General features: G+C 39.9%; 1 protein-coding gene across 6 annotated transcripts in view; it reads right to left on the bottom strand.

Moving 5' to 3' along the window:
- Positions 1-27,276, bottom strand: part of acads (acyl-CoA dehydrogenase short chain) — a 130,827-nt gene that overhangs the window by 14,475 nt on the left and 89,076 nt on the right. For all 6 annotated transcript variants that reach the window (XM_072247648.1, XM_072247647.1, XM_072247645.1 and 3 more), the window contains one exon: positions 25,669-25,764. In XM_072247648.1, the coding sequence (XP_072103749.1) occupies positions 25,669-25,764 (96 nt within the window). The remainder of the gene's footprint in view (positions 1-25,668; positions 25,765-27,276) is intronic.

Here is a 27,276-nt window from a genome sequence, read left to right as displayed (position 1 = left end):
ACACTTCATATTCCACCTGGCTAGCTTCCAACCTGATGACATGAACATCGATTTCTCCTTCCGGTAAAAAATTCTCTCCCCCTTCCCTCTTCTTCTATTCCCCACACTGGTCTCTTACATCTTCACCTCACTTGCCAATCAGCTCCCCCGGGTGCCAGTTCTTCTTCCCTTTCTCCCATGGTCCACTCTCCCCTCCTATCAGATTCCTTCTCCAGCCCTTTCCCTTTCCAATATACCTGGCTTCACTTATCATCTTCTAGCTCATCCTCCATCCCTTCTCCCACCATTTTATTCTGGCATCTTCCCCCCTTCCTTTCCAGTCCTGAAGAGGGGTCTGGGCCCAGATCGTCGAGAGTTTATTCATTTCCATAGATACTACCTGACCTGCTGAGTTCCTCCGGCATTTTGTGTGTGTTGCTCTGGATTTCCAGCACCTGCAGAATCTCTTGTGTTTATGATATAAATTGTAAATAGATGGTGGTCCCAGTATTGGCCCTCTTACTCACTCTTCCTTCAGTTAGTCCTGACGAAGGGTCTCGGCCTGAAACGTCCACTGCACCTCTTCCTAGAGATGCTGCCTGGCCTGCTGCGTTCACCAGCAACTTTGATGTGTGTTGTCAGTAGTCACTTTACTGTATTAAGTACAGGTCTGGACTCAGTGTAGTCTTCTGCTGCTGTAGCTCATTGACTTCAAGGTTGGACACATCGTGTATTCAGAGATGCCCTTCTGCACACCACTGCTGCAATGTGTAGTTACTTGAGTTACTGCCAGCTTCCTGTCAGCTTAAACCAGTCTGCTCATTTTCCTCTGATCTCTCTTGTTAACAAGGCATTTTCACCCAAAGAACTGTCACTGACCGGATTTTTTTTTTTTTGTTTTTTACACCATGCTCTGTAAACTCTAAGAGACTGTTGTGCGTGAAAATCCTAGGAGATCAGCATTTTGTGAGATACTCAAACCACCCCATCTGGCACCAAAAATCATTCCAAGGTCGAGGTCAATTAGATCACATTTCTTCCCTATTCTGATGTTTGGTCTAAACAACTGAACCTCTTGACCAGGTCTGTATGCTTTTATACATTGAGTTGCTGCCACATGATTGACTGATTAGATATTTGAATTAATGAGTTTACCGGTGTACCTAATAAAGTGGCCACTGAGTGTGTAGTACTCACCAAACCAACAGCTCATATCTTGCGAAGTAACCTTTTATGCAATACCTTATGAAAGGCCTTATGGAATTCCAATTATATTATGTTTACTGGCTCCCTTTCATCTATCGTACTAGTTAGATTCTCAAACAACTTTTAAAAATTGTTAAACATAATTTCCTTTTTATACAATTATGTTGACTCTACTTAATTTTTTTAAGTATTGTGCTTTACTGATTTGGTAATTATGAACTCCAGCATTCTCTCAATGACAAACATTAGACACGTTGACCTCTAGTTTATTGTTTTTTTTTCCTCTACCTCTTTCCTTAAAAACAGTATATTTGCAATTTTTCAATTTTCTGGAAATCCAAAGGATCAAAGCCAATGCTTCTACTATCTTTGCAGATACTTCTTTAAAATTCTCAGATGCAGGCCATCAGGTCCAAAGTCTCTGTCAGCACTTGGTTCCATTAGTTTACCTGATACATTTTCTCTGCTGATAATTCTTTTGTTCCTCCCTCCCTTTCGCTTCTTTATTTCTGTTTTAGATATTTTTTCAAGTGTCTGCTACTGTGAAGATCTTTTAAAATTGCTTTAGGCTAAACTTGGTGTTTTGATACAAAAAATATATTCCTTCAGTGTAAAGACCCATAAGGAAAGTCACTGAACACTATTCCACACTTCCACTGCCCCCACATCTAATACACACACAACATCATGGCTTATTGAGAAATTCTCAGCATGTTTAAAATCCAACTTGTAGCCTGCTCTATTCCATCCCACACTTAGTGTTGCTTTGCTTTGGCATCCACATGGTTAGACCAGGTCAGGCTATTCGCCATGTTCACACCTTGGAATGTGAAGCTTTCCAACTTTTCAGTCCCAGCACTGCTGATTTAGAACAAAGCACTGACCCTCTTTTCTGAGGTCAATGACTTTTGTTTCACCGACATTGAGAGAAGGCTGTTGTCACTAGGTTATATCTCCTTCCTGCACTCTGACCCATCCTTATGTGACATTTGGCCCACTACAGAGGTGTCATCTGCAAACTTGTAGATGAAGTTAGAGCAGAGTCTGGCCAGGCAGTTACGAGTGTACAGGAGTAGAGTTAGGGGCCGAGGACACAACCTTGCGGGGCACCAGTGTTAAGAATAGTCATGGTGGAGGTGGTGCTGCCAATCCTTTGTTCAGGAATTCAAGCATTCAGTTGCGATAGGAACTGCTAGGCCCCAGGTCTAGGAGTTTGGAAAGGATTCGCTTGGAATTATAGAATTGCAGGCAGAGCTGTGGGCAATGAACTGTAGTCTATCATAAGAGTCTTTACTGGCCAGACGTTCCAGAAATGAATGAAAGGCCAGGGAGATGGCATCTGCCATAGACCTGTTTTGGCAGTAGAGAAATGGCAGGGTGTCTAGGAGGCTGGAGCTGACGTGTGCCTTAATGGTCCTTTCGAAGCACTTCATGACATTAGAGCCACTGGCATGAAGGTATTGTGTTTACTGACCACGAAGTTCTAAACTCAAACAATGTCTTTAAGTTCTAATGGATATAAATAGCCACGGGTACTCCCACTAAAGAGAGATTATACTCTAACTACCCAACCTTCAAAGACTAGATTACCGCCACTTTTAATTCTCCACGGTGAGTTTTAGCTACCAATACCCATTATTTGAGTGGTGGGATCCCTCTCCCTACCAAAGCGAAAATACTTCCAGCTGACAAAGTAGTTTAAACACAGTTAATTTATTTTCTTTCTTTTTTTTTAGGTGTGTGCCTGCGGGCATGCAAGTCTGTGCGTCTGCGTCTGCGCGCACGTCTGTGCGTCCGTGATGGTGTCTTTTTCATGGCTTTTTACAAGGTGCGGAGCGAGAGAGAGACTGTGTGGTGCACCACTCCTCACACAGACATCTTCGCAGTATTTTCCCTTTATTTTACAAGCTCGAGTTGGGATCTCAACACTCAACCCAGTACGGATGGAAAGCGTACTTGGGAGCAGACCCGACTGGTTTCGAACCCAGGAATGTTCTCTCCCGGGTCTGGCGCCAATGTCATTGCGCCACCAGCCAACCTCAGTTCATTTATTTTCAATGATACACATTAAAATCTAAAACACCATATTTAAAACACATTTAAAACTCACAGAGGTGTTCTACCTTATTTCCATTTCCAAATCACAAGCCATTTCTAAAACACAAAGCATTTCCAAAACACGGGTATAATTTCTTATAAATGAAAAAGACATACCAATCATGCAGACAAGCTTATCATCTGCTACAGAAACGCAAGCCAGAGTAATGGATTCTAGTCACCCCTTCTTCCTGAAGTTCTTCAACCACTCCTTATAAGCCTGAACTGCTCTCTACATTTATACCACCTGAGTGACTTCACACATGCATATTTTCTCAGATACCCTTTTAATACATATCTCACACAGTTCACAATTAATGCTGAAAAGCTAATTTCCTTGAGTACATTAACCTTCCAACTAGAAACACATCAGTTTTTTGATATGGTAAATGATATTATCCATCTGGTTCTGCAGGCTTCCTTGAACTAAGCAACTTAGAATCAGCTTCTCTGTTTGAAACAAGCCAAATTAAACAACCTATTGTCTTATACTGCACCTTGAGCAGTAAAAAACCAGTGTAGTGAGCTAAATCTTACTTCTCACAGACAGTGTCTATCTACAAAGCTTGTTTGCATTGCTGTTCTACAGTCCGTACTTGTTTTACCTTTAAGCTGATTACTGCTTGTTGTTTACATTTTAAGAACTGAAGACTGACTTCCATTTACAACCAGAAATCAAACAACTACTAGTTGGAAGTTGTGATCGTACAAGTAGCAGCTGCTTATGTTTAGAAAGCAAGATTAGCAAACAACCTACTGGCCAGGAGTGAATATCCATCACACCGGGCAATAGTCATTAAAGTGTAAACAAGAGAAAATCTGCAGATGCTGGAATCCGAGCAACATACACAAAATGCTGGAGGAACTCTGCAGGTCGTGCATTACCTATTGAAAAAAAGTACTTTTTTCAATAAATGCTGCCTGGCCTGCTGAGTTCCTCCAGCATTTTGTATGTGTTACAGTCATTAAGGCATGTTGCCTGATTTTTCTCAAGTACGAAGATTATTGTAGCTTCTTAAAGGAGATAGGAAAATTGGGTTGAAATAGGAAGAGGTCAGACAAGTCTGCATATACTTCTGTGTATGATCTAAGGACATGGCTAGTGACACCACCTGGGTCAAATGCTATCCATGGTTCACTCTCCAGAAGACTGACCTGACAGCTGCAATGGTGAATCTGGGTTCAGTTGCAATGGAAGTTGTCTGGGTGGGTGGTGATATTCCAATTCCCTTCTGTTCAAAACATGTACATATGGAGTCCGTTCAGCTCATCAGGAAGAAATGTGCTGTTGTCAGCCATGCTGCCCAACACGTTTTGTAGCCTGTCATAGCATGCAAGACCTGACATAGCTGATAGCTGGCCTGGGTCTCAAATTTGGATTGGTATTGTCTCTCGGCATTCCCGATAACCTTACGGAGGTCATTTCTCATTTTTGTGTATAGGCTAGGAACACAGCCCTAGATTTCAGTAGTTCATACATGGCTTCTGATTTGGGAACACCCAGTCTGACCTCTATGGTACACTTGCTGATAAAGTCTGTTATGATGGTTACATAATGACCTAGGTTCAAGGATCCAAAGCTATTGTAATTGAGAGTGTTATATGTTTCATTGAGACCCCCCTCATTCTTTGAAACTTTGTGAATACAGACTCAGTTGACTCAAACATACAATAGTCTTGCCACACCAGAGGTCAGTCGGGTGAACCTCTGTTGCATTTCTTCCATAAGAAGTACATGCTTTCTTATGTAAAGGGATTTCGACTTTCATGTTACTGCAGAGGCTAATTAAAATGGCGTCTTTGTTATGTTAATCTGGGGAATGCAGCTTTGTTGTGTTAAACGCTGAGAAAGTTTGCGCTAGCAGCTTATTTTGGTTTAGAGGGTGATAAGAGGGTGCTATTAACCAATTGGGATAGTTGTTATGGTTTTGGTGTATTTGAAGATACTGTATGCGAGGGGGTTTGGGGCAGAAGGCGGGAGAGCAAGACAGAGGATGGATGAGGTGCTGTGATGTCCGCTAACGGGGTCGGACCCCGAGCGGGACGTTCGGCAAGGAGAGGAGACGGAGATGGAGATGGACTCGTATGGAGCGTCTGGTCGGCCACCGTTGTTGGTCCCAGGCGGCCAGTCGAGGTGGTCCGAGGGGGTTGCAGGGTGAAGAAGAAGGTCCTTGAGCTCCAACAGTTTTTGTGCACGAAGAGATTGAACTTTGATAAGTGTGGCGCCTTTTATTTTCCTTTTATATTTTATTCTCTATTAATTATATAGTTCCAGTAATATCTATAAACTGTATATCATTTAATTGCATCTGGTGTATTGTCTGTTATTTGGGCGGGGTGGGGTACCTCACACAGCATCCACACAAACGAATTATCCAGTTTGGCGGGGCCGAGGCTGTTTCCCTAGACAACAGCGAGCCGAGCGACCCTGAGGGTGGCCGGGGGGGCTACACTTATATAAGCAGTTCACAATTGGACATAGCCCTGTAGCCGCAGTCTCTAGGCCCTGTACAGCTGCAGTAAGGTATCCCTGCTGTTGCAATCAAACTGCTCATTGCACCTTCATGTCTGCTCTTTTCAGTGACTAGTGGGCAATGACATCCAGATTTCTTTGTGCATCAATATTTCCCAATCCATCACCAATTAAATAATTCCCTACCTTCTGTATTTCCTACCAAAAGTGAATAACTCTGATTGTTGCTATTAATTAATTGATTAGACTGAGGTTAGAGCAATTCTTTTCCTTAGCAGATTTGGATATGGAGGCTTGAAGCTTCCTTGCAGCTGCACTTGTGAAAATGAAAGGAAAGCCTTTATAATTATAGCTGCAATATTTGCTTCAGATCTGACAGTGGCTAGTGTAGAATAGTTCACTGTAATCTAGCATTGTGCCCGCTTGTGGTAGGTGGATATCCCATTCATTTCTTTATATCTATGCTGGTTCTTTGAAAAAGCTATCTCAATGCACATAATTTCTCCATAGACTTAGGAACATTTCCTCTCCAAATATACAGTACATTCAATTCATTTTTGAAAAGCACTGCTGAAATTGCTTCTGAACATATTGCAGAGGCACGCTCACCAAAGACTAACAGTTATCCCTAGATTCTGCTATTCAAAGACTAGAAAGTACTTAGAAAATAACAGTGTCACCTTGGTGTTCACTGGTGGCTCAGAACACTAACTCCGAATAACTGAAAGAAGAAAGACTTTTTTTAGAATAGCTCACAACCAGTTCTGTAGACCATATGCTAGTGAAGTACACAGACCCTTTAAAATCCATTTCAATGGAAGAAAACAATCCTTTAATATAATATATGTCTTCAAAAGATCTTATTGACCTGAAAGGTGGATGAGACCTTGAGTGTGGAAGAGCACATATTGTTAGTCGGAATGTGGGCTACGCTCTCTAAAGTGAGGCAGTAACAGAACAACCATTTGTCAAAGAAATAAGACACCCAATCTTCTGCTTCAATTTCAATTTACTTTAAGAAAAAAATAGTGGCATATTTTAAATCAAACTCAAGACTGCCATTTATTCAGTGAGTGAAGCTGTATAGACTTTCACTATGCATCTTTGGATTAATTAAATTGATGTTATCTGTAGAGTTCAACGCTGAAGAAGGTTACTACTGAATTGCTCAAGATAAATGAGATTCAAAGATTTGATGATTAACGTCAAGGATAAAAATCCACCCTTTACATCAGAAAATTCAGATTAGCTTTGAGTTTTGCAAATTATCAGCCACAATAGAATTAAGAACATAAGCTATTTGAAAACATTCAGGAAAGAAAGTATGAAATGGGGAGATGGGGTAGTTTGTAACACGCTACAATTGATTAAAATAGATATTATCTTCCAGCACTATTTTATGTTGATTCTGAGAATATTTAAACTTATTAAAGGTCACTTCACATACTATATCACTTTACCAGATAAAAAGCCACATTTATAATTATTAAAGCTCTTGAAGGCAAGGAAACAACTAAAACATTTTAAAAATCAGAATATTTAAATAAACTCAATTCAATAAAAGAAGGATACCTGTATTTCTATTTGCCTTTCCTCCTACTATCTTTCCTTCCATTTAGATGACTAGTGTCGCTAAACTTGAGTCAGGTACATTCAACATTAGAATTTCTCAGCCAAAGTTCTGAGAAATCTGCAAAAGTTTACATCCCCCTTCTCCCCCACCCCCAACACACACAAGACTCTACAAAGGATGCACTGTACAGCCAATGTAGCCACAAAGGAGGATGATCAACTGAACAGAACTTCCATGAGAGTCACAGACATCAGTGTATTTAGAGGTAAAATCTCCATTTACATTTGGAACTGCTGGCTCTGAACAGAAGATACTTATCATGATTTTTATTTTCAGCTCAACATTTTGCACTGTCTTTATCAGTGTATATGCTAAGTTTTCAATTTTCTAGGCCTATTCAACAACTATTCATAATTCTCAACATGAACTTAAGTAAATTAAGGATGATGCTATTAGTTGTGAAGGAAATCTTCATATTAGTCAAATCTGAAGATAAATAAAGGGAGATATTATAGAAAGCAGGACAAAACTTGGGAATCATCTAGAAAATGTCTGAGAGCATTTTAAACCAGGAGATTAAGAAAGTGAAAACCAAAAAAATCGCAGATCACCAAGAAGTAAAATAAACTCCAGATACTGACACAAGTTTGCAGACAAATAATAGTGCAATCAAGTTACAAAAGAGTAGTGCACAAAATGTTGGAGGAACTCAGCAAGTCAGGCAGCACCTATGGAGAGGAATAAACAGTCAACGTTTCCGGCCAAGACCCTTCATAAGGACTTCAAATATCAACTCTTTACTTCTTTTCATAGATGCTGCCTGACTTGCTGAGTTCCTCCAGCATTTTGTGTGTATTATTCTGGAGTTTTAGCATCTGCAGAATCTCCTGTGTTTATGACTTGGAAAGAGTGTTCTGTTCTAAAACACAAGTGTTATACTACAAATAATATCATGAGAATAAACTACAAACAAGAGAAAATCTGCAGACACTGGAAATCCAAGCAACGCACATGAAATGCAGGAGGAACTCAGCAGGCCAGGCAGCATCCATGGAAAAGAGTACAGTTGACGTTTCGGGCCGAGATCCTTCAAAGCACAAGTAAGCTGTCTGGCCCCTGAAGTTACACAAATTACAAAGACCTGATGAAATCTATCCCAGGGTATAATGGGAAGCAGAGGAGATTGCTAGGGCTCTGATAAAGATTTCAGCATTATCTTTAGGCAAGAGTGAGATACTCGAAGATTGCAAGTTAGATAATGTTGTTCGCATATTCAAGGAGGGCAGCAGAGATAAACCAAGAAACTATAGGCCACTAAGCCTTGTGTCAGTAGTAGGGAAACTAACAGAAAAAACATTATTAGGGTTAGAATTTATGACCACTTGGGAAGGCAGGAACAGATTTGGGGAAGGCAGCACGGTTTTGTGCAAGGGAAATCATGTCTCATAAATCTGAGTTATTTTGATGTGGTTATGAAGAAAATTGATGAAGACAAGGCAGTAGACATGTTATACATGGAACTTAGCAAGGCCTTTGACAAGAATACATACGGTATGTTGGCCTGGTCAGGAAAGTTAGAGCATGGGATTCAAGATGTTTCAGCAAACTGGATCCAGTATTAGCTTGGTGACAGAAGACAGAGGAGTGTTGTTTCTCTGAGTGGAAGGCTGTAACCTATGCTGTAGCACAGGCATCGGTGCTGGGACCTTTCCTGGGTATCAATATATATACTTTACTAAAAAACTTAATGAGAATGCCTATGGCCTGACAGGTAAGTTTGCTGATGAGATGAAGATTGGTGGATTTGGTTGATAGTGAAGAGGTTTGCCCAAGGATAAGAGCTGCATAGATCAAATGGAAATTTAGGTGGAGCACTGGCAGATCGAAAATAATCCAGACAAGTTTGAGGTAATGCTTTTGGGTCATCTAGTACAGGCCAAACATATAAATAGTGGGAATCTTGAAAGCATTGATGTACAGAGGAATCTAGGGGTGCAGGTTTATAACTCCCTAAAAACAGGAACACAAGTGGGTAAGGTAGTGAAGAAGAACTTTAGCTTGCTTACCATTACAGGCAAGATTATTGAATATGAGAGTTGGAACATATTAGGTCAACTTGAGTTACGTTCCCTCGGTGTATATGAAAAACTGCTTGTGAGTATGGCAGCACCAAACAAATCCTGAACAAGTTCAAGTGACTGACTTTCCTCAGAAAAATAGCACTCAAAGATTCCACAGTGGCAAATCCTCCAGCACTCATAATGAAATTGGAAGTGTGTGGCTTGTATGATAAGTATTTTGAGTGGAAATTTGAAATCGTATCCCAGTGAGTCAGTTTTCCCAAAATTGCACACAAAGTCAATACTTGAATGTTCCATCAGCCTCAATCACATACATGCCATAGTTCAGAATTAGTTTCCAAAAGAATTCCAGCCTATATACAGAACACAATCATAGTAACCAGATAATACCAACCTAATTTTGCAGAATAAAATGGGCAACTGAGCTACTAAAAAGGGAAGTGGCCTCAGTTTATGCATTCAGCACCAGAATTATGCTGCCTGTTAAAGATGAGAGATATCGAAGACTATTATACTTAAGGCATACTTTAGCTCTTTTTCATGTGTAAACAGGATGGTGATCTTCTGTTTCAAGGCCGCTTTGTGAAGTTTGGTCATCTCTTTTCATGGCTGTCACATAGCAAGATTTTGGATGACCTTGTCCACCCTCAGCCAACCCACTTCATCACAGAGACCTGCCAGTAGGTTGTGCTATCTAACTGTAACTGTGAAATCCTGCTGTGGTTTTGATATTAATTGGAACTCAGATCTTAAATGTGGCACTTCCCAAAGTACGATGAGGTAAACACATTCTTAAAAAAATACTTGTTGAATATAATCCTGATAAGCTTGCTTAAAGCCTTTTGCAGTATTATTATTTCTATCTTCTGTCTGAGGAAGCTTGTGCAACAACTATGAATGTTCCTGCTGTTTCAATGTTTTAGCAGTTCTATACAAAAGCCTTTAGATGCCTTGCTATTATCTACAGTACATGCTGGTATGGACTGAAAAGCTCTTGACACAAAGAAGCCTCTGTAAATTTCAATGGCATGCTCAAGGAAAGATAGACCAAGCTCTATAGATTTTATAATGAATTACAGTGGTGGCTCTGTTTTAAATCAGAATATTTATAGGAAAACTTTTATGTGTATTTATCTGCAGACAACAGAAAGGATGTGGCAAATTCTAAAGTGACAACAGGTAAAGAGGTGGAAAACTGAGTGGACAATGCCTCTTTAACAACTGCAGGTGTTAGAAAGTGATTCAACACCCAGCTGCCTCCTGAACACACAGCTGAGAATGACAGAGGAACAATTATACAGGGGTATCAGGAGTACAGCTGTGCATTGTTACTGGGCACAAAGCCAGAGCAGATGGTTGTTCAAATTTGTGTCTTTAAAAAAAGCCGTGAACAGAAGACAGTTACTTAGATCATTTTACATTTGCATGATGATTGACTTAATGAGTTATGGATCACTGTGCCGGCTCTGTTTTTTTTAAATTCACTCACAGGATATGTATGTCATGATCAAGGCCAGCATTTATTACTTATTACCCATTTCACATGTTCCCTTAAAAGGTAAGTTGTTTTCCATGAGTTGTTGTGTCAGAGCTATATAGCACAGAAACTGGCCATTTGGCCCACCACATTCATGCCGATATTTTTGCCCATCTACACTAGTTCCATTTGCCCGAATTAGATCCATATCCTTCGTACCTTGCCTATTTAAATGCTTGTCTAAAATGCCTCTCAGATGGAGTGCTCTCATGTTTCTGTTACCCCAGCCAAGGGTAAAAGATACTGACTATGTAACCTACCTATGCCTCTTATAATTTTATATACTTTTATCAGGTGAATCCTGATCTTTCACGCCAGGGAAAACAAACCCAGCCTATCTAATCTCTCACCATAACTAAAGCCTTCCAGACCAAGCAATATCGCAGTGAATCTCTTCGTACAGTCCTCACTGCAACCGTGCCCTTCCTTCAAGAGTGGAGACCAGAACTGAACACAATACTTCATGTGGGGTCCAACCTGTCTTTTGTAAAGTTGCAACATAATGTTCCCATTTTTCAATTCTACTCCTCAACCTATGAACACTTGTATGCCATATGCCTTCTTCACCACCCTATCTACCTGTCTTATCACCTTCAGAGAACAATATTCTTTGGCCCCAAGGTCCCTCCGTTCATTAACATTCCTGTATGTGTCCTACCCTTATTTGGCTTCCCAAGATGCATCACCTCATACTAGTCAGGATGAAATCCTATACCCGGATTTTCCACCTCCATCTGTATCCTGCTGTAGCCTTAGGCAACCATCTTTGTTATTCACAACACTATCACCTTTCATAACATTCACGTACTTACTAAACTTAGCTCCCACATTCACATCTAAGTCGTTAAAATATATCACAAGCAACAAGGGTCCCATCACTGATCCTTGAATGTATACCACTGGTCACAAACTTCCAGTCAGAAAAACATCCTTCCATTACTGCCCTCTGGGTCCTATAACCAAGCCAGTTTTGGATTCCTTTAGTCAGCTGACATTGGATCCAACATGCCCAACCTTCTGGACCAACCTACCATTGTCAAGTGCCTTGCTAAAGTTCATGTAGGCTCTGCCTTCATCAGTCTTCCCAGTTACCTCCTCAAAGCATCAAGTTCAAGTGTAATGGTCGCTCAGCCATACATGAATACAGCAAAATGAAACAGCGCTGCTCTGGGAACAAGGTACAAAACACAGTACCAACAGTCACACATCGCATAAGGGAGATTTAGCACATATAAGACACAAGGTATCAGTAAAATGCACTCATGCAAAAAAAATTAACCCAAAACCCTGAGTCCAAGAATGTTGCCGCAGTCTACAGACGAACACAACACAGCTTGCCTCTTGCCAAGCGAATACTGGCGGGTGGGTTGGCAATGACTCCAGGTTGGACACCAGTGGAGTGCGCCAACTCCGACACCTCCCTCGTGGACGGCATTGAACAGATGTCACTGCAGCTTGAGGCCTAGTCCTCACTACAACTGAGGCTACACAGCTCCCAAGCTGTCCACCAATAAACCAGTGAATGGACTTGCAGCATTCCACATTGAGAATCTCCAACAGGGTCTTGCAATAACAAGGGAAGCGACTAAGACGATCTCTCACTGTTAGACTGCACACTGCCTTCACACACAGACTCTTCCAGGCAGCGCACCATTGGCAGCGAGTCCAGTTTCTTTAGTTTCTCTGCCAACGAGCAACTCGCTGATGGGGTAGACCTGCAGTACTTTAAGTTCTTAATGCCTAGCCAAAAAAAAGTCAAATTAGAGCAACTGGACTTCCCCTGCACAAAGCCATGCTGATAATCCCTGATAAGTCCCTGCTTTTCCATACATAAGTTCTATTGATTAAAATTTTCTACACTAAATTTCCCTGCACTGAAGCAAGGCTCACTGGACTGGAATTACTGGGCTTATAGCTGCTCCCCTTCTTAAATTAAGGAACAACATTAGCTATGCTTTGGTCTTCTGTCAACTCACCTGTAGCTATAAAAGATCTCTTGTCAGGAACCCAACTATGTCCTCCTTTGATTTCATCCCTTATGCATCTTATCTAAAATCTCCTTTCTCTTAATACTGAACTGCTCCGGATTAACTAGGTACCCTTCCTTGAGCTCACTATGTTCCACATCCTTCTCATTGAAGAATGCAAATCAGTAGCATTCATTTAGAATCTCATTCTTGGCAATAGAGGAACCTGTTTGCTGATAAATGCCTCAGCTGATTCCACATAGATACCACCTTTTGTAAAAGAATGCTGGCCCTCGAGTTCCTGTGAAGTCTTTTCCCTCCCACCTTATCCAAATTCAGCTCCATTTGTCATTCCTTGGCCCCTTACTCAGCTGATCAAGATAACCTTCTTCATTGTCCACTATACCACCTACTATACTGTCATCTACAAACTTCCAAACCACACCTCGTACATTCTTAGTTGAACTGTTGATACAAGATGACAAACAGCAATGGGCCCACCACCGAGACTTAAGGTTCATCACTAGCCATGGGCCTTCGGTTCAAGAAACAACTTTCCATCACCACCCTCTACATTAAACCATCAAGTCATTTTGCAGCCAATTAGTTAGAGCTCCCTGGACAGCCTACCATGTGGAATATTGTCAAAGGTCTTATTGAAGTCCATAGAAACCTGTTCCTGCCCTCATAAACTTTTGTGGTCACTTCATCAAAAACCCCAATCAAGTTTGTGAGACGTGATCTCCCATGCACAAAGCTATGCTGACTACTCCAAATACACCGCTGTCTTTCTAGATGTAGGTACGTATCCCATAAACATGGGTAAGATATACGTACTAGTTCCAGTTTCTATCTTGTCACCTACACCGTTAGCAAGACCACATATCATTTCTCACTAAAATGGAATAACCAAAGTGAGGGGAAATTTTTCGACAGGAAGCGATAAATGGTGATAGACAACCTTGTCAGTAACATGGGAAAAACTGTTGGCCCAGAAACTTCGGTTCTCTGGGAATCTGGAAGCTCCTCCAATTTAGCAACTTACACATCACATCAGACTTGTTTTTACTATCCAGGTTTCAGTGCAATCTGAATATCCTACTCCAAAACTTATGTTCAAATGTAAAAATAGTTTATTTCCCCGCGTATTGCACTGTGAAACTGAAGTTTACAATTGACAATTTCAGCTTTTATTATCAGACTTAATCTGCTCATGAGGAAGCTAGTATTCCAGCCAGCCAGATTAAGTTAATATAGAAACATAGAAAACCTGCAGCATAATACAGGCCCTTCGGCCCACAGTTGTGCCAAACATGTCCCTACCTTAGAAATTACTAGGCTTACCCATAGCCCTCTATTTTTCTAAGCTCCATGTACCTATCCAAAAGTCTCTTAAAAGACCCTATCGTATCCGCCTCCACCACCGTTGCCGGCAGCCCATTCCACGCACTCACCATTCTCTGCGTAAAAAACTTACCCCTGACATCTCCTCTGTACCTACTCCCCAGCACCTTAAACCTGTGTCCTCTTGCGGCAACCATTTCAGCCCTGGGAAAAAGTCTCTGACTATCCACACGATCAATGCCTCTCATCATCTTATACACCTCTATAAGGTCATCTCTCATCCTCCGTCGCTCCAAGGAGAAAAGGCCAAGTTCACTCAACCTGTTTTGATAAGGCACATGCTCCCCAATCCAGGCAACATCCTTGTAAATCTCCTCTGCACCCTTCCTATGGCTTCCACATCCTTCCTGCAGTGAGGCGACCAGAACTGAGCACAGTACTCCAAGTGGGGTCTGACCAGGGTCCTATATAGCTGCAACATTACCTCTTAGCTCCTAAATTCAATTCCACGATTGATGAAGGTTCTTAACCACAGAGTCAACCCGCGCAGCTGCTTTGAGCGTCCTATGGACTCGGACCCCAAGGTCCCTCTGATCCTCCACACTGCCATATCTTGCTGACAGTTCTTATCTTAGAAATATTTCATTATCTATACTGCATACAATGGCAAGGAATGTATTGTCTGCATTAGCTGATTAATTTATTGAGGGACTTCCAGAATTACTCAACAAATGAAACTGTTACTTTATACCCATGAATAATTTTTAGCTGCAAGTATAATTCGATTTTGGAAATTTCTTGCTTTCTTGGAATTATGTTTCTGTCCTACAGTATTTTCCAAGCTCTTTGCTCCAATTCTGTATTCCCCGTGCATCCTCAGTAACCATTGTTCTGCCTTCAACAGCTTGGCCCCGAAGTCTTAAATAAACTCTCAACATCTTTCTGCATCCTTCAATATGCTCCTTAAAACCCTCATTTGTGGTTCTTCCACTTCCATTCTGTTTGGCTCAGAATCAAATCCTGCTCAATAACATTTGCATTTCCTATATTAAATTTGTTATACAAATGCAAGTTCTTATTGTCACAGTAAAAATTACATGCAAGGATGTTCTTCAAAATGCTTTCAATTCTTACCAGAGATTTGATGAAAGTAATACTAGATTGCATAACATCCACACAGAATGCAATGTGAGGAAAGTTCATACAAACTGGTTCAAATTCTTCACATTATTAAATAACTCTGTCCTCTCCTCAGATAAGATAGTATACAGTCAATTTGGAATAATTATTCAAGTAAGTATTATTCAAATTGGAGCTAAATATATTTGTCTCAAAGATATACTCTTTATACTGGAAAATCTATCCATGCTAACAGATTTCTTCCAGCATCTTGGGTTCTTCATCTTTGCACCAGCCTCTTACATAGAAAACTGTATAAGACATCTAAATATATTACATCTATAAGTTCCACTATATCATTCTTCTTGTTACATCCTCAAAGAATTCATGCAAATTTGTCAATCCTAATCTACCTTTCATAAAACCATGTTGGTTTGATACTAAACTTTTCTTAAAATGGGCAGTGATTTCCTCTTTAATTATGACACTAGCATCTTGCCAACAATGACTTTTAAACTATCAGCATTATAGCTCTCCATCACAAAAGCCATGGGAGCAGAATTAGGCCATTCTACCCATTAAGTCTGCTCCACCATTCCATCATGGCTGATTCATTATCCTTCCCAACCCCTTTCTCCAGCTTCCTCCCTGTAACCTTTGACACTCCTACTAATCAAGAACCTATCAACCTTCACTTTAAATATATCCAGTGATTTGGTCTCCACAGCTGTCTGTGGCAATGAATTCCACAAAATCACCATCCTCTGGCTAAAGAAATTCCTCCTTATCTCTGTTCTAAAGGAACATCCTTGTACTCTGAGACTGTGCCCTCTGGTCCTAAATTCCCACTACAGGAAACATACGCTAAACATCAATATTCCATAGGTTTCAATGAGATCCCCACACATTCTTTTAAACTCCAGTGAGTACAGGCCTAGAGCATTAAATGCTCCTCATACATTAACTCTTTCATTCTAGGGATCAATCTCATGAACCTCCTCTGGACCAGCTCCAATGCCAGCACATCCTTTCTTAGATAAGAGGCCCAAAACCGCTCAAAATGCTCCAAGTGTAGTCTGACCAATGCCTTATAAAGCCTCAGCATTACATCACTCCTTTTATATCCTAGACCTCTCAAAATGAATGCTAACATTGTATTTGCTTTCCTTTCTACTGACTCAACCTACAAGTTAACCTTTAGGTCTGCCCTCCTTTTTGAACAAGGGACCCATATAGGCTATTTTCTAATTTTCCAGTATCCTCTCAAAGTTTAGCAAATTTTGAAAGTTTTAACCAATGGTCCACTGTTCTTTGTAGCCACTTCCTTTAAGACCCTTTGTCTGGCTATCTAGTATCAGTGATATGTTGGCTTTCAGTCCTGTGAGTTTCTCTAATATTTTATTACTTGTGATTGAGAATTTTAAAGTTCCTCTCTGTTATTTGAAATTAGCCTATTTCAGTCTGCAGTGCAGACTGAATAAAAATTTAAAGATCAAAACATACAGTGAGATGTGCCATTTGCATCATTGACAAACACAGCCCAGAGAAAACTCGCACAGTCACAGGGAGAATCTATAAACTCCTTACAGCAGAACACCTATCACTGGCACTATAAGGTGTTACACTAACTGTGCTGCTCCAAATTGATTATTCACATGTGCCACATCTTTGCTTAGCTATTAATTCACCACGTTTTGTCTCAAGTGATCCCACATCAACTTTAGCAGTCTTCTTCCTATTTATATATCCAAAGAACTATAACTATTTTGATATAACATTCAACTTTTCTCTCAAAACTAATTTTTGCCATTCTTATAAACTTCTTAGCATTTAGCTTTAGTAAGATATATTTATTCTTATATTACTCTTTTACTCTTATACCAATCATCTTGCAATAAAGTGCAAAATACTCTTTACCTTCATAAATGTTTGTTCTAGCTGCACACTAGCTTTCAATGCCAAGTGCGTAAAAATGTTTCATGCCCTTTGAACATTAGCATCCTACAATTCTCGTTCTTTAAAAATACTGAGCATTTCTGCTTTTCTTCCACCAAAGGGGACAACTTCACATTTTCAAAGTTCAAAGTAAGATTAATATCAAAGTACATATATGTTACCATATACAACCCCGAATTCATTTTCTTGTGGCCATTCAAGTAACTACAAAGAAATACAATAAAATCAATAAAAGACTACATCCAACAAGACAATCAAACAATGTACAAAAGACAACAAACTGTGCAAATACAAAAAAGAAACAATAATAAAGAAAGAAAGATCTTTTTTCAAACAAATAAGCAATAATATCGAGAGCATGAGTTGTAGAATCCTTGAAAGTGAATCAATATGTTGTGGATTCAGTTCAGTTATCCCCATTGGTTCAACAGCCTGATGGTTTAGGGATAATAACTGTCCCTGAATCTGGTGGTGTGGGTCTTGAGGCCCCTGTACCTCTTTCCTAATGGCAGCAGAGAGGAGAGAATGGCCTTGATGATAGATTGTACTTTCCTGCGACAGCGCTCAATACTGGGGAGGGCTTTACCCATGATGGACTGAGCTGTATCCACTACTTTTTGCAGGTTTTTAAGTTCAAGAGCATTGGTGTTTCCACATCAGTCCTTGATGTACCAAGTCAATACACAAACAATCAATGTTCCCTCTAATTTGTAATGACCAATGTGCGCAAAAATCTTGTGCTGTGCAATTTTTTGCCCAGGGGTAACAACATGTGTGCACTGAATTTAATATATAGATGTATTCACCTTAACAGCTAGCAAAATACTGTCAATAAGAACTTTGATCTCCTCTGGGTTTGATCATTTTCATTCTCATTCAACTGCACTCACACAAAACATACGTACCAGGCCTGTAGTGGGTAATGAAGGATTTTCTCGTCGAAGCATCTGTACACCGTCCATATGTGATTTGCTTGCTAAATGATGCTTTAAAAAAGTCAAGTTTCCAAATATCACTCCACTTCTTCCCATTTGCAAATTCTCCAGCAACTTTTGCATCGTGACGATATAAGCAGGTAATACCAGTTTCTGTATCGTGCATAAATATTCCCATAGCTGCATGCTCTTGACCTCGTGAGCTTTCAGTGGAGCAGTTTCTACTGTTTCATTAAGCCATTCCGCTTTAAATGAGCTAGCAGTTCTTTTGCGTTCACGCCCTTTGTTTCTTTGGAATTTGGCACAGTGAATCAATAATTTCTTCAATAAAAACAGTATAAATAAGCCAGTTCTAAAATCTGCAGGCACATTATCACAAACTCTACATTGTCAACACCATCTGCATCAGAAGCCAGAAAGGGAAATGTGATTGTGTACAATCATGAAATATAATTAACATGCCAATGAGGTACAGGGTGACAACTTTTTGTGTGCAGTTTAAATTCCTTTGTGCGCTAGTAGCAAAAGATGTATGTGCTTGCACACGCACACATCTTAGAGGGATCATTGCTCTCCACTGCACATCTATGGACGTTTGCCAGAGTCTTAGATGACTTGCTAAATCTTCACATCAAGTTCTGAGAAAGTAGAGGTGCTGCCATGCTTTCTTTGTAATGGCACTTACGTGTTGGACACATGACAGATCCTCTGAAATGATAACAAGGAATTTAAAGAATCTGACCCCCTGATGTGGACTGGCTTATGGCCTGGTTTCCTCCTCTCAGCTACTTGGTCTTGCTGTCATGGAGTAAGAGGCTGTCGTGGCACCACTCAGCCAGATTTCCCAATCTCTCTCCTATATACTGATTTGTCACCACCTTTGATTTGGCCAACGGCAGCGGTGTCATCTGCAAATTTAAATATGGCTTTGGAGCTGTGTATAGCCTCACAGTCATAAGTATAAAGCAAGTAGAGCAGCTGGTCTAAGCACACAGCCTTGATGTGTACCTGTGCTGATGATAATTGTGGAGGAGATCTTGTTGCCAATCTGGACTGACTAGGGTCTGCAAGAAAATTGAGGATACAGTTGCACAAGGAGGTAGTGAGGCCTATATCTTTAAGCTTATTGATTAGTTCAAAGAGAATGATAGTATTTATTGAATGCCAGGCTGTAGTCAGTGAAGATCATCCTGGTGTATACATCTTCACTGTCTAGATGTTCCAGCATTGAGTGAAGAACCAATGAAATGGCATCTGCTGTTGACTTGTTGTGACGATAGGCAAATTGGAGCGGACCCAAGTCACTTCTCAGGGAGGAGTTGATATATTTCATCACCAACCTCCCAAAGCATTCCATCGTGGTGACTGTAAATGCTACTGGACAATAGCATTGAGGCTGGTTACCACATTCTTATTAGGCACTGGTATAATTGAAGCCTACTTAAAGCAAGTTGGTACTTCAGATTGCTGAAGTGTGAGGTGAAAGATATCCTGAAGGATATTCTAACGCAACCTCAGAAAATGATCATCGGGAAAATGATCACAGGGTCATCGGGAGCTATGGGCACTTGTGAAGGTGCCTCCATGATTTGTCAGTCAAAGTGAGCATAAAAGCCATTGAGCTCATCTGGGAGCAAAACTTCATTGTCACCTATGTCACCTGGTTTCAGTTTGTAGGAAGAGGTAGCATTCAAGCTCAGCTATAGTGTCGAATATCCAAGTTTGGTCCAGAATCATGACTTCGCATGTGAGATGGCTTTCAAGAAGACGTACCTGGACCTCTTGTATTTGAACTTAGTTGCCAGACCAGTACCCCATTGATCTGGCCCCCAGTGCATTCCATTTGCAATCATGCTGCCCACTCATGAGCTTTCTGTATCCTCTTGAAATTGCTTTCCATCCTCTATTGATGTTTTCATGCAGTTTTGTGGTGTTAAATGGAATCAGAACAGTTAGGCACTTACTGGTCTGTGTAGACATGGTGTGCCAAAGGACCTGTTTCTGTACTATTTGACTCAATGATCACCCAATTCTACATCATCAGATACTATGAGTTTATCAGTTTTATTGACCTCTATTATAACTTATTTTAAAATGCTGATTACATTTACTTCCACATTTGCACAGGACTCTGTTTCTACAGTGTTTGTGGGTGTATTTTTCAATAATTCATCTTCTGTGAAAGACACAATTTTTAAAAATTACTCTTCTTTCACTTTCTTCTTCCCAAATACAAATGATTCCATCTCCATCTTCTAGAGACCCATGCCCATGCTAATCTAGTCCTGTTCACACAACTACAGAACTCTTGCAGCTGACTTTGTTTCTGCTTTATTCTGGAACAATTCCAAAGCTCAGACTTGCTGCTCCTTCTGAGAACTTTGCAATTATTTATGGTTGGACCACTTTTCATGGTGTGTCTTTATAGCTTAAAGGAATGTATATTTGTTGTAAATCATATACTTTAAAAGTAAACCATTACTTACTCACTGTCGTAGCTTTTAATGTAGTTCTTCCAATCTACCACAGCCAATTCATTCATTCTGTCAAATTGAATTACATCACTTTTTAACTTAATATTAAATTCTACGATATCTGGCTCATTCTTTCCTTGAAGCCTTTTTACAACAAGATTATTAATTAAGTACCTCTAGTTGCACAGTGATCGATTTAAATTTCCTAAGTTCATACCTCAATGTATTGATCCGGAAATCAATTTGATATGTATTTGAGGATTTTATTCCTCTACACCGTTAATTATATAGAAATTTCTAATCTGAGGCAGTTAACTGAAAGACAGCAAGCTGTTTCCACCGGCAAAACATGAACATAGAAACATAGAAAATAGGTGCAGGAGTAGGCCATTCGGCCCTTTGAGCCTGCACCGCCATTCAGTATGATCATGGCTGATCATCCAACTCAGAACCCTGTACCTGCCTTCTCTTCACACCCCCTGATCCCTTTAGCCACAAGGACCATATCTAACTCCCTCTTAAATATAGCCAATGAACTGGCCTCAACTCTTTCCTGTGGCAGAGAATTCCACAGATTCACCACTCTGTTTGAAGAAGTTTTTCCTAATCTCGGTCCTAAAAGGCTTCCCCTTTATCTTTAAGCTGTGACCCCTCGTTCTGGACTTCCTCAACATCGGGAACAATCTTCCTGCAACTAGCCTGTCCAATCCCTTTAGTATTTTATATGTTTCAATAAGATTCTCCCTCAATCTTCTAAATTCCAACGAGTATAAGCCTAGCCGATCCAGTCTTTCATCATATGAAAGTCCTGCCATCTCAGGAATCAATCTGGTGAACCTTCTTTGTACTCCCTCTATGGTAAGAATGTCTTTCCTCAGATTAGGGGACCAAAACTGCACATAATACTCCAGGTGTGGTCTCATCATGGCCTTGTACAACTGCAGTAGTACCTCCCTGCTCCTGTACTCGAATCCTCTTGCTATGAATGCCAGCATACCATTCACCTATTTCACCGCCTGCTGTACCTGCATGCCCACTTTCAATGACTGGTGTATAATGACACCCAGGTCTCATTGCACCTCCCCTTTTCCTAATCAGCCACCATTCAGATAATAATCTGTTTTCCTGTTTTTGCCACCAAAGTGGACAACCTCACAATAATGGAATTTACACAAATACCTTTCATTTTTGCTTTGCAATGTCACCATTTAAAAACTGATCATTCATTTGCTTTCCTTCATTGAGTGTTTTATTATTATTTCAGCAGAGATCAGTGGTAATTCTATTTAGGTAAAACACTACGGCATTAACATTTTCCATTTTATCAGACTGCTAAAGAAAAAATATTCTCTTTGTATTATATAATTGCAGTGGAACCAAACATTGTAGCTCTAAAGATTATTTCACAAATAATAAATTGCTTGCCTGTTCTAGACTACTCCCTCAGTTCTCAAAATAACAGGAATAACACTATGTTTGCAAATTTGATTAAATGGTAACTAAATTCCACATCCCAGACATTATTTATTAAATGACTGAGAACTGTGAACTATGTAAATATATCCCATCACTCTATATTTCTTTTGATAATCTTGTTTCTTCATTCACCTCCCTGACTCTCTCCTCTTCTCTTCTGTTACACATTCTATCCACCCTTGAGTATTCTTTTCAGGAGTAATCATATTTCCACTGTGGGTCTCAATGATAAATTACAACAAGACATTCTACTGCACACAACACTCAGACACGCCTTACATCATCCTCACCCAAAGTTAACGTCAAAGTAATTTAAAACAGAGATTGAGGACAACAACCCTGATTGATTTTCATCTTACTGCGACACAGGCTCAGAACAAACACCTCGGCACAGGTTAAATACTGATATTCTGGAACTAAATGGGCTATTTTCACAGCAGGCTATCACAAAGGCTACTAATAGTGATTTGTACCATCCATGACTATTTGCAAGGAAGAAAGTATCAGGACAGATCTTCATCTTGTGATAGCAGAAAAGATCTCTCCATGGCAAATGGTGCAGGAAATCAGAATATTATTTCCTTTTCCTGACATAGAAAGACTAACTGCTATTTTATAGTGCACCATTCACCATCGCAAATCTCAAAGTGCTCTGCAAAGCACATAAGGCAGTCATTTTGCACACAATCATTACAAGATTATTTTTCTGAATGTCTGAGACCCTATCATAATACGAGACAACATCATTTTAAGGCGATTGGAGGAAAGTACAGGGGAGCTGTCAGGGTAAGTTTTTTTTTTACACTGAACATCCTGTCGGGGTGGTGGTAAAAGTAGATACATTAAGCACATTTAAGAAACTCTTAGATGGGCACATGGATAATAGCAAAATGGAGGCCTATGTAGGACAGAAAGGTTAGATTGATCTTGGAGTAGGTTAAAAATCTAGCACAACATCATGGTCTGAAGGACCTGTACTGTACAGTTCTATGTTGCATAACTCTAAAAGCTCAATTGTCACCTGCTCTGAGTTTGTTTGATTCAGCACAAAAAAAACTAGAGCTCATCGTGTCACTTTCCTGCATAGTCCAGGTCCCCACCATACCAGGAACTGAATGCAGAATCATAGAATTTTACAGCACACATGAGAGTCATTCAGTTCATTTTGCATCTTTAAAAACCCTGTTCAATCCATCCTCCAGTTACTCTTTCTTAACATTTCAAGTTACCCATCATCAAAAACAAGTCTAATTGCTTTTTGGAAGTTACTGTGGAGTCCCAGTTCATCAATCTTCTTGGTAGTGCACTCTATATCATAACAGCCCTCTGTGTGGAAAAACCTTTTCCTGATTTTCACTCTATTTCGTTTTAAATTGATGACCTCTGGTTATCAATCCACCGCCATGAAGTAACAATTTGTCCTCTATGGTCTGTCAAAGTTCCTCATGATTCTGAATACATTTATTTAGTTCTGCAGTTATCTCTGTCCCACAGAGAACACTTTTAGTTTCTCTGATCGTATCTGAATTCATTCCGTCTCAGTACTACTTGAAAAAAACTCTAATACCAATACCCTCTCTCCAATACTTTAACGAAGTGTAGTACCCAGAAATGGATTCAATGCTCAAGGGTGAGGTCAACTTTGTGAATGGTGAAGTTTTAATATTACTTTCAGGCTTTCGTGTTCAATGTCCCACTTACAAAGCCAAAATCCACGAACGGCTTTCTCCACTTCCTTATCAACACCCCTGCCAGCTTGTCTTTAATGAGTTCAGTTCCTCACATTTCAGCACACGACAGCCCAAACAAGATAGTAATGTTTAGATTATTTCGTTTCTCCAAAGGTCCATCATTTCACATATGTACATTAAGTTACACCTACCACATGGGGTCTGTGTCACCATCTCTGTCTGAAACCTGCTACTATGTACTATATTGTCATCATCTGCAAATTGATAAAATGAATATCTAATTTAAAATAGGTGCTTATATTTTATAAACACTTCACTTTTTAGTACTTCGCAGAAATGACTTGTAAGAATCCACATATATATATATAATTACCACAAACTGTATGCATTGACATTCAGCAACCTCCTCAAAAAAAACTTTTGGACTTCTAGAGAATGAGTGAACTTTGCTAAATTTATACCATCCTTTAATAACCATTATTTTCTATATAACATTTAATTTTGTCCTTAACAATAGTCCCTGGTAGTTTACCATCATAGGAATGAGATCAAGGGGCTGTCATTTCAAGCTTCCTACTTTTCTGGTCTTTTATGATAAGTAGTTTTTGTAATCTTCAGAAAACATACAACAAGTTAGAAGTACGGATATGGAATAAAATTGTAAATAAATATTGGCATGTATTTATAATATAAACTGTGTTATCAAAAGTGGTTTAAAGTTTCCAGTGTAGTGCAGTGATTGAAGTAATGGTTAGAAGGGGATAGGGGGTGGGGGTGGCTAACTAAGTTTGCTGATCAGATTAACTGCCCAAAGAAAGAAACTATTAAAATGGCATGAAGTTTTTGTTTTAATAGCCCTATCGCACTTTCCAGCAGGGAGCTTTGAGAAAAGGTAGTTGGCAGGGTGGATAGGTCTGCAATGATTTTTCCTACATACTTCTTTGTCCTGGACTCAGACAAATCCTGCAGTGAAGGTAGATTGCAGCCAATTACCTTTACAGCTGTCCTGACCATTTGCTGTATATTTCACATTTCATGAGAGAATGCTGCACCAAGTCAGAAGGTAATACTAGTGCCCAATTGCTGAGGGACACAAACCTCTGGAAGAGCATTGGAAATGTGGTGGCCAGTGCTATCATGTTTGCTGTTGTGTGCTGGGGCAGCAGGCTGAGGGTAGCAGACACCAACAGAATCAACAAACTCATTCGTAAGGCCAGTGATGTTGTGGGGATGGAACTGAAAAGAGGATGCTGTCTAAGTTGCATGCCATCTTGGTCAATGTCTCCCATCCACTACATAATGTACTGGGTGGGCACAGGAGTACATTCAGCCAGAGACTCATTCCTCCGAGATGCAACACAGAGCGTCACAGGAAGTCATTCCTGCCTGTGGCCATCAAACTTTACAACTCCTCCCTTGGAGGGTCAGACACCCTGAGCCAATAGGCTGGTCCTGGACTTATTTCATAATTTACTGGCATAATTTACATATTACTATTTAACTATTTCTGATTCTATTACTATTTATTATTTATGGAGCAACTGTAACGAAAACCAATTTCCCCCGTGATCAGTAAAGTATGACTATGACTATGTCTATGACTATGAAATTACCAAACAAAATTACGTAAGAGTTCATTGCCCTGATATGTCATAGCTGTCTAGCAGTCAAAATCCACTGGGAATTGCCTAAGAGGGATATCAGCTTTGAAGACCAAAGTTGTGTCATGATTTAGTTTATACGAAAGACTGTTGTATTACCTTTATATATGGTTTTCCATTATCCTTCAGCATAGCTGCCCGCCAAGTCAACAAGCGAGAACTCTCCAGCGCCAGGCCCATGTCAGCCAATTTGAACTGTAAACAATATAAAATAAATGTCACCAGCATCAATTATTCAAAGATATTCCTTTGTTTTAAATCTAAAGCATTGTTCTTGCAGGTCTATAAAAGTGCGCTTGAGCCCAATTGGACTGGGCTCAAGCCTGGAATTTCAGTTACGAATTATTCAATCAAATTACATGCTATTCCCCAAAGGAGCAAAGGGTCACAGTTATACACACAGAATGCTGGAGGAACTCAGCAGGTCAGGCAGCATCCATGGAAAGGAGTAAACGGCTAATTGGAGGGATTTCTAACCACAGTATGAGGGAAGTGTGCATGGCACAAATGATGCCATTTGGCTCGCTGTACTTGTTCTTTGGTGGGGGAGTGCTATGTCAGTAAGAGGCTCTTTTCCAAATTCAGGTAATGCTTTTAGCTTTGCATATTTATCCATGTCCATTTTGAATTATAGTACTGTACCTGCTTTCCACCTTCCCTTCAGACAACATGTTCCAAATCATAACTGGCTAAAAAAAGTGTTTCCATGTGTTACTTGTCTGGAACACATCTTCCATTTTTTTAAAAACTCCAGTGAACCCACTGAGAGTTTTGAGCATCAAATTTCATCACAATCTCTACTGCTCTAAGAAAACCAGCTTGAGTTTTGATGACTTAATTTCATCCCTCCTGGTGCTGAGCTTTTCTGCACCTTCACTAATATCTTTCTTATTGCAAGGGCCCCAGAATTGAATACAATAGCTTTGAGAGGGATAATAAATCAGCCATGATGAAATGACAGAGAAGACTCAATGGGCCAATGGGTCTAACTCTGTCCCTATGCCTATGGTCTTATGGCCTAATAGCCCAATTATTTTAGCCTTTTAAACAATCAGCATAATTTCCCTCTTTTTAATAAAACATGTATTAATTTAAAAATGGTTATTTTTTTCCAGAAGCCTTCTCAATATGTCCCAACATCTTCAAATATTTGAATATAAAGACCTTCAAGTTTTTACGTTGTGTCCTTCTTAAAACTATTCCTTTCATTTTACTTTGCCTCTCCTCATACTCCCTATAAGAATAAAACACTTCATATTGCTCTGGATTAAACTTTGTCTGCAGTGTTTCAACTAAACGCATCATTCCAATATCCTTCGGAAGTTCACCATTACTTTCTTCATATTATTTTTTAAGAGTTTCCCAACATTTGAAAACATTGATTTTTGTAGAGAAGAGCTGGTCCATTGTTTCCTGGATGGCAATCCAATCTAAGTACGCGCCACTGTTTTGAGGAAGACAAAGCTAACACCAGAAAAGTAACAAATGCAGTACATAATTGCTTCAGTTTTTACAATAGAGAACTTAAAGTAAATTCTGCAAGTAAACCTCATGCAGGGCTTACTGAACACCACATTTTGAAAACTTTCTGAACAATATTGGACAGTGAGGGAGGCAGACATTTCTGTTTCTCCAAGCTGCTACTTCCATGAAATTTTACCTCAAGAAACTCAGCATCATCAAGGACAAAGCGACCAGCTTGACTGA

This window comes from Mobula birostris, chromosome 31, assembly GCF_030028105.1.
Source record: "Mobula birostris isolate sMobBir1 chromosome 31, sMobBir1.hap1, whole genome shotgun sequence".
Taxonomy (NCBI): domain Eukaryota; kingdom Metazoa; phylum Chordata; class Chondrichthyes; order Myliobatiformes; family Myliobatidae; genus Mobula; species Mobula birostris.
The sequence above is the reverse complement of the archived record's forward strand: the minus strand, read 5'-3'. Positions and strand labels throughout refer to the sequence as shown.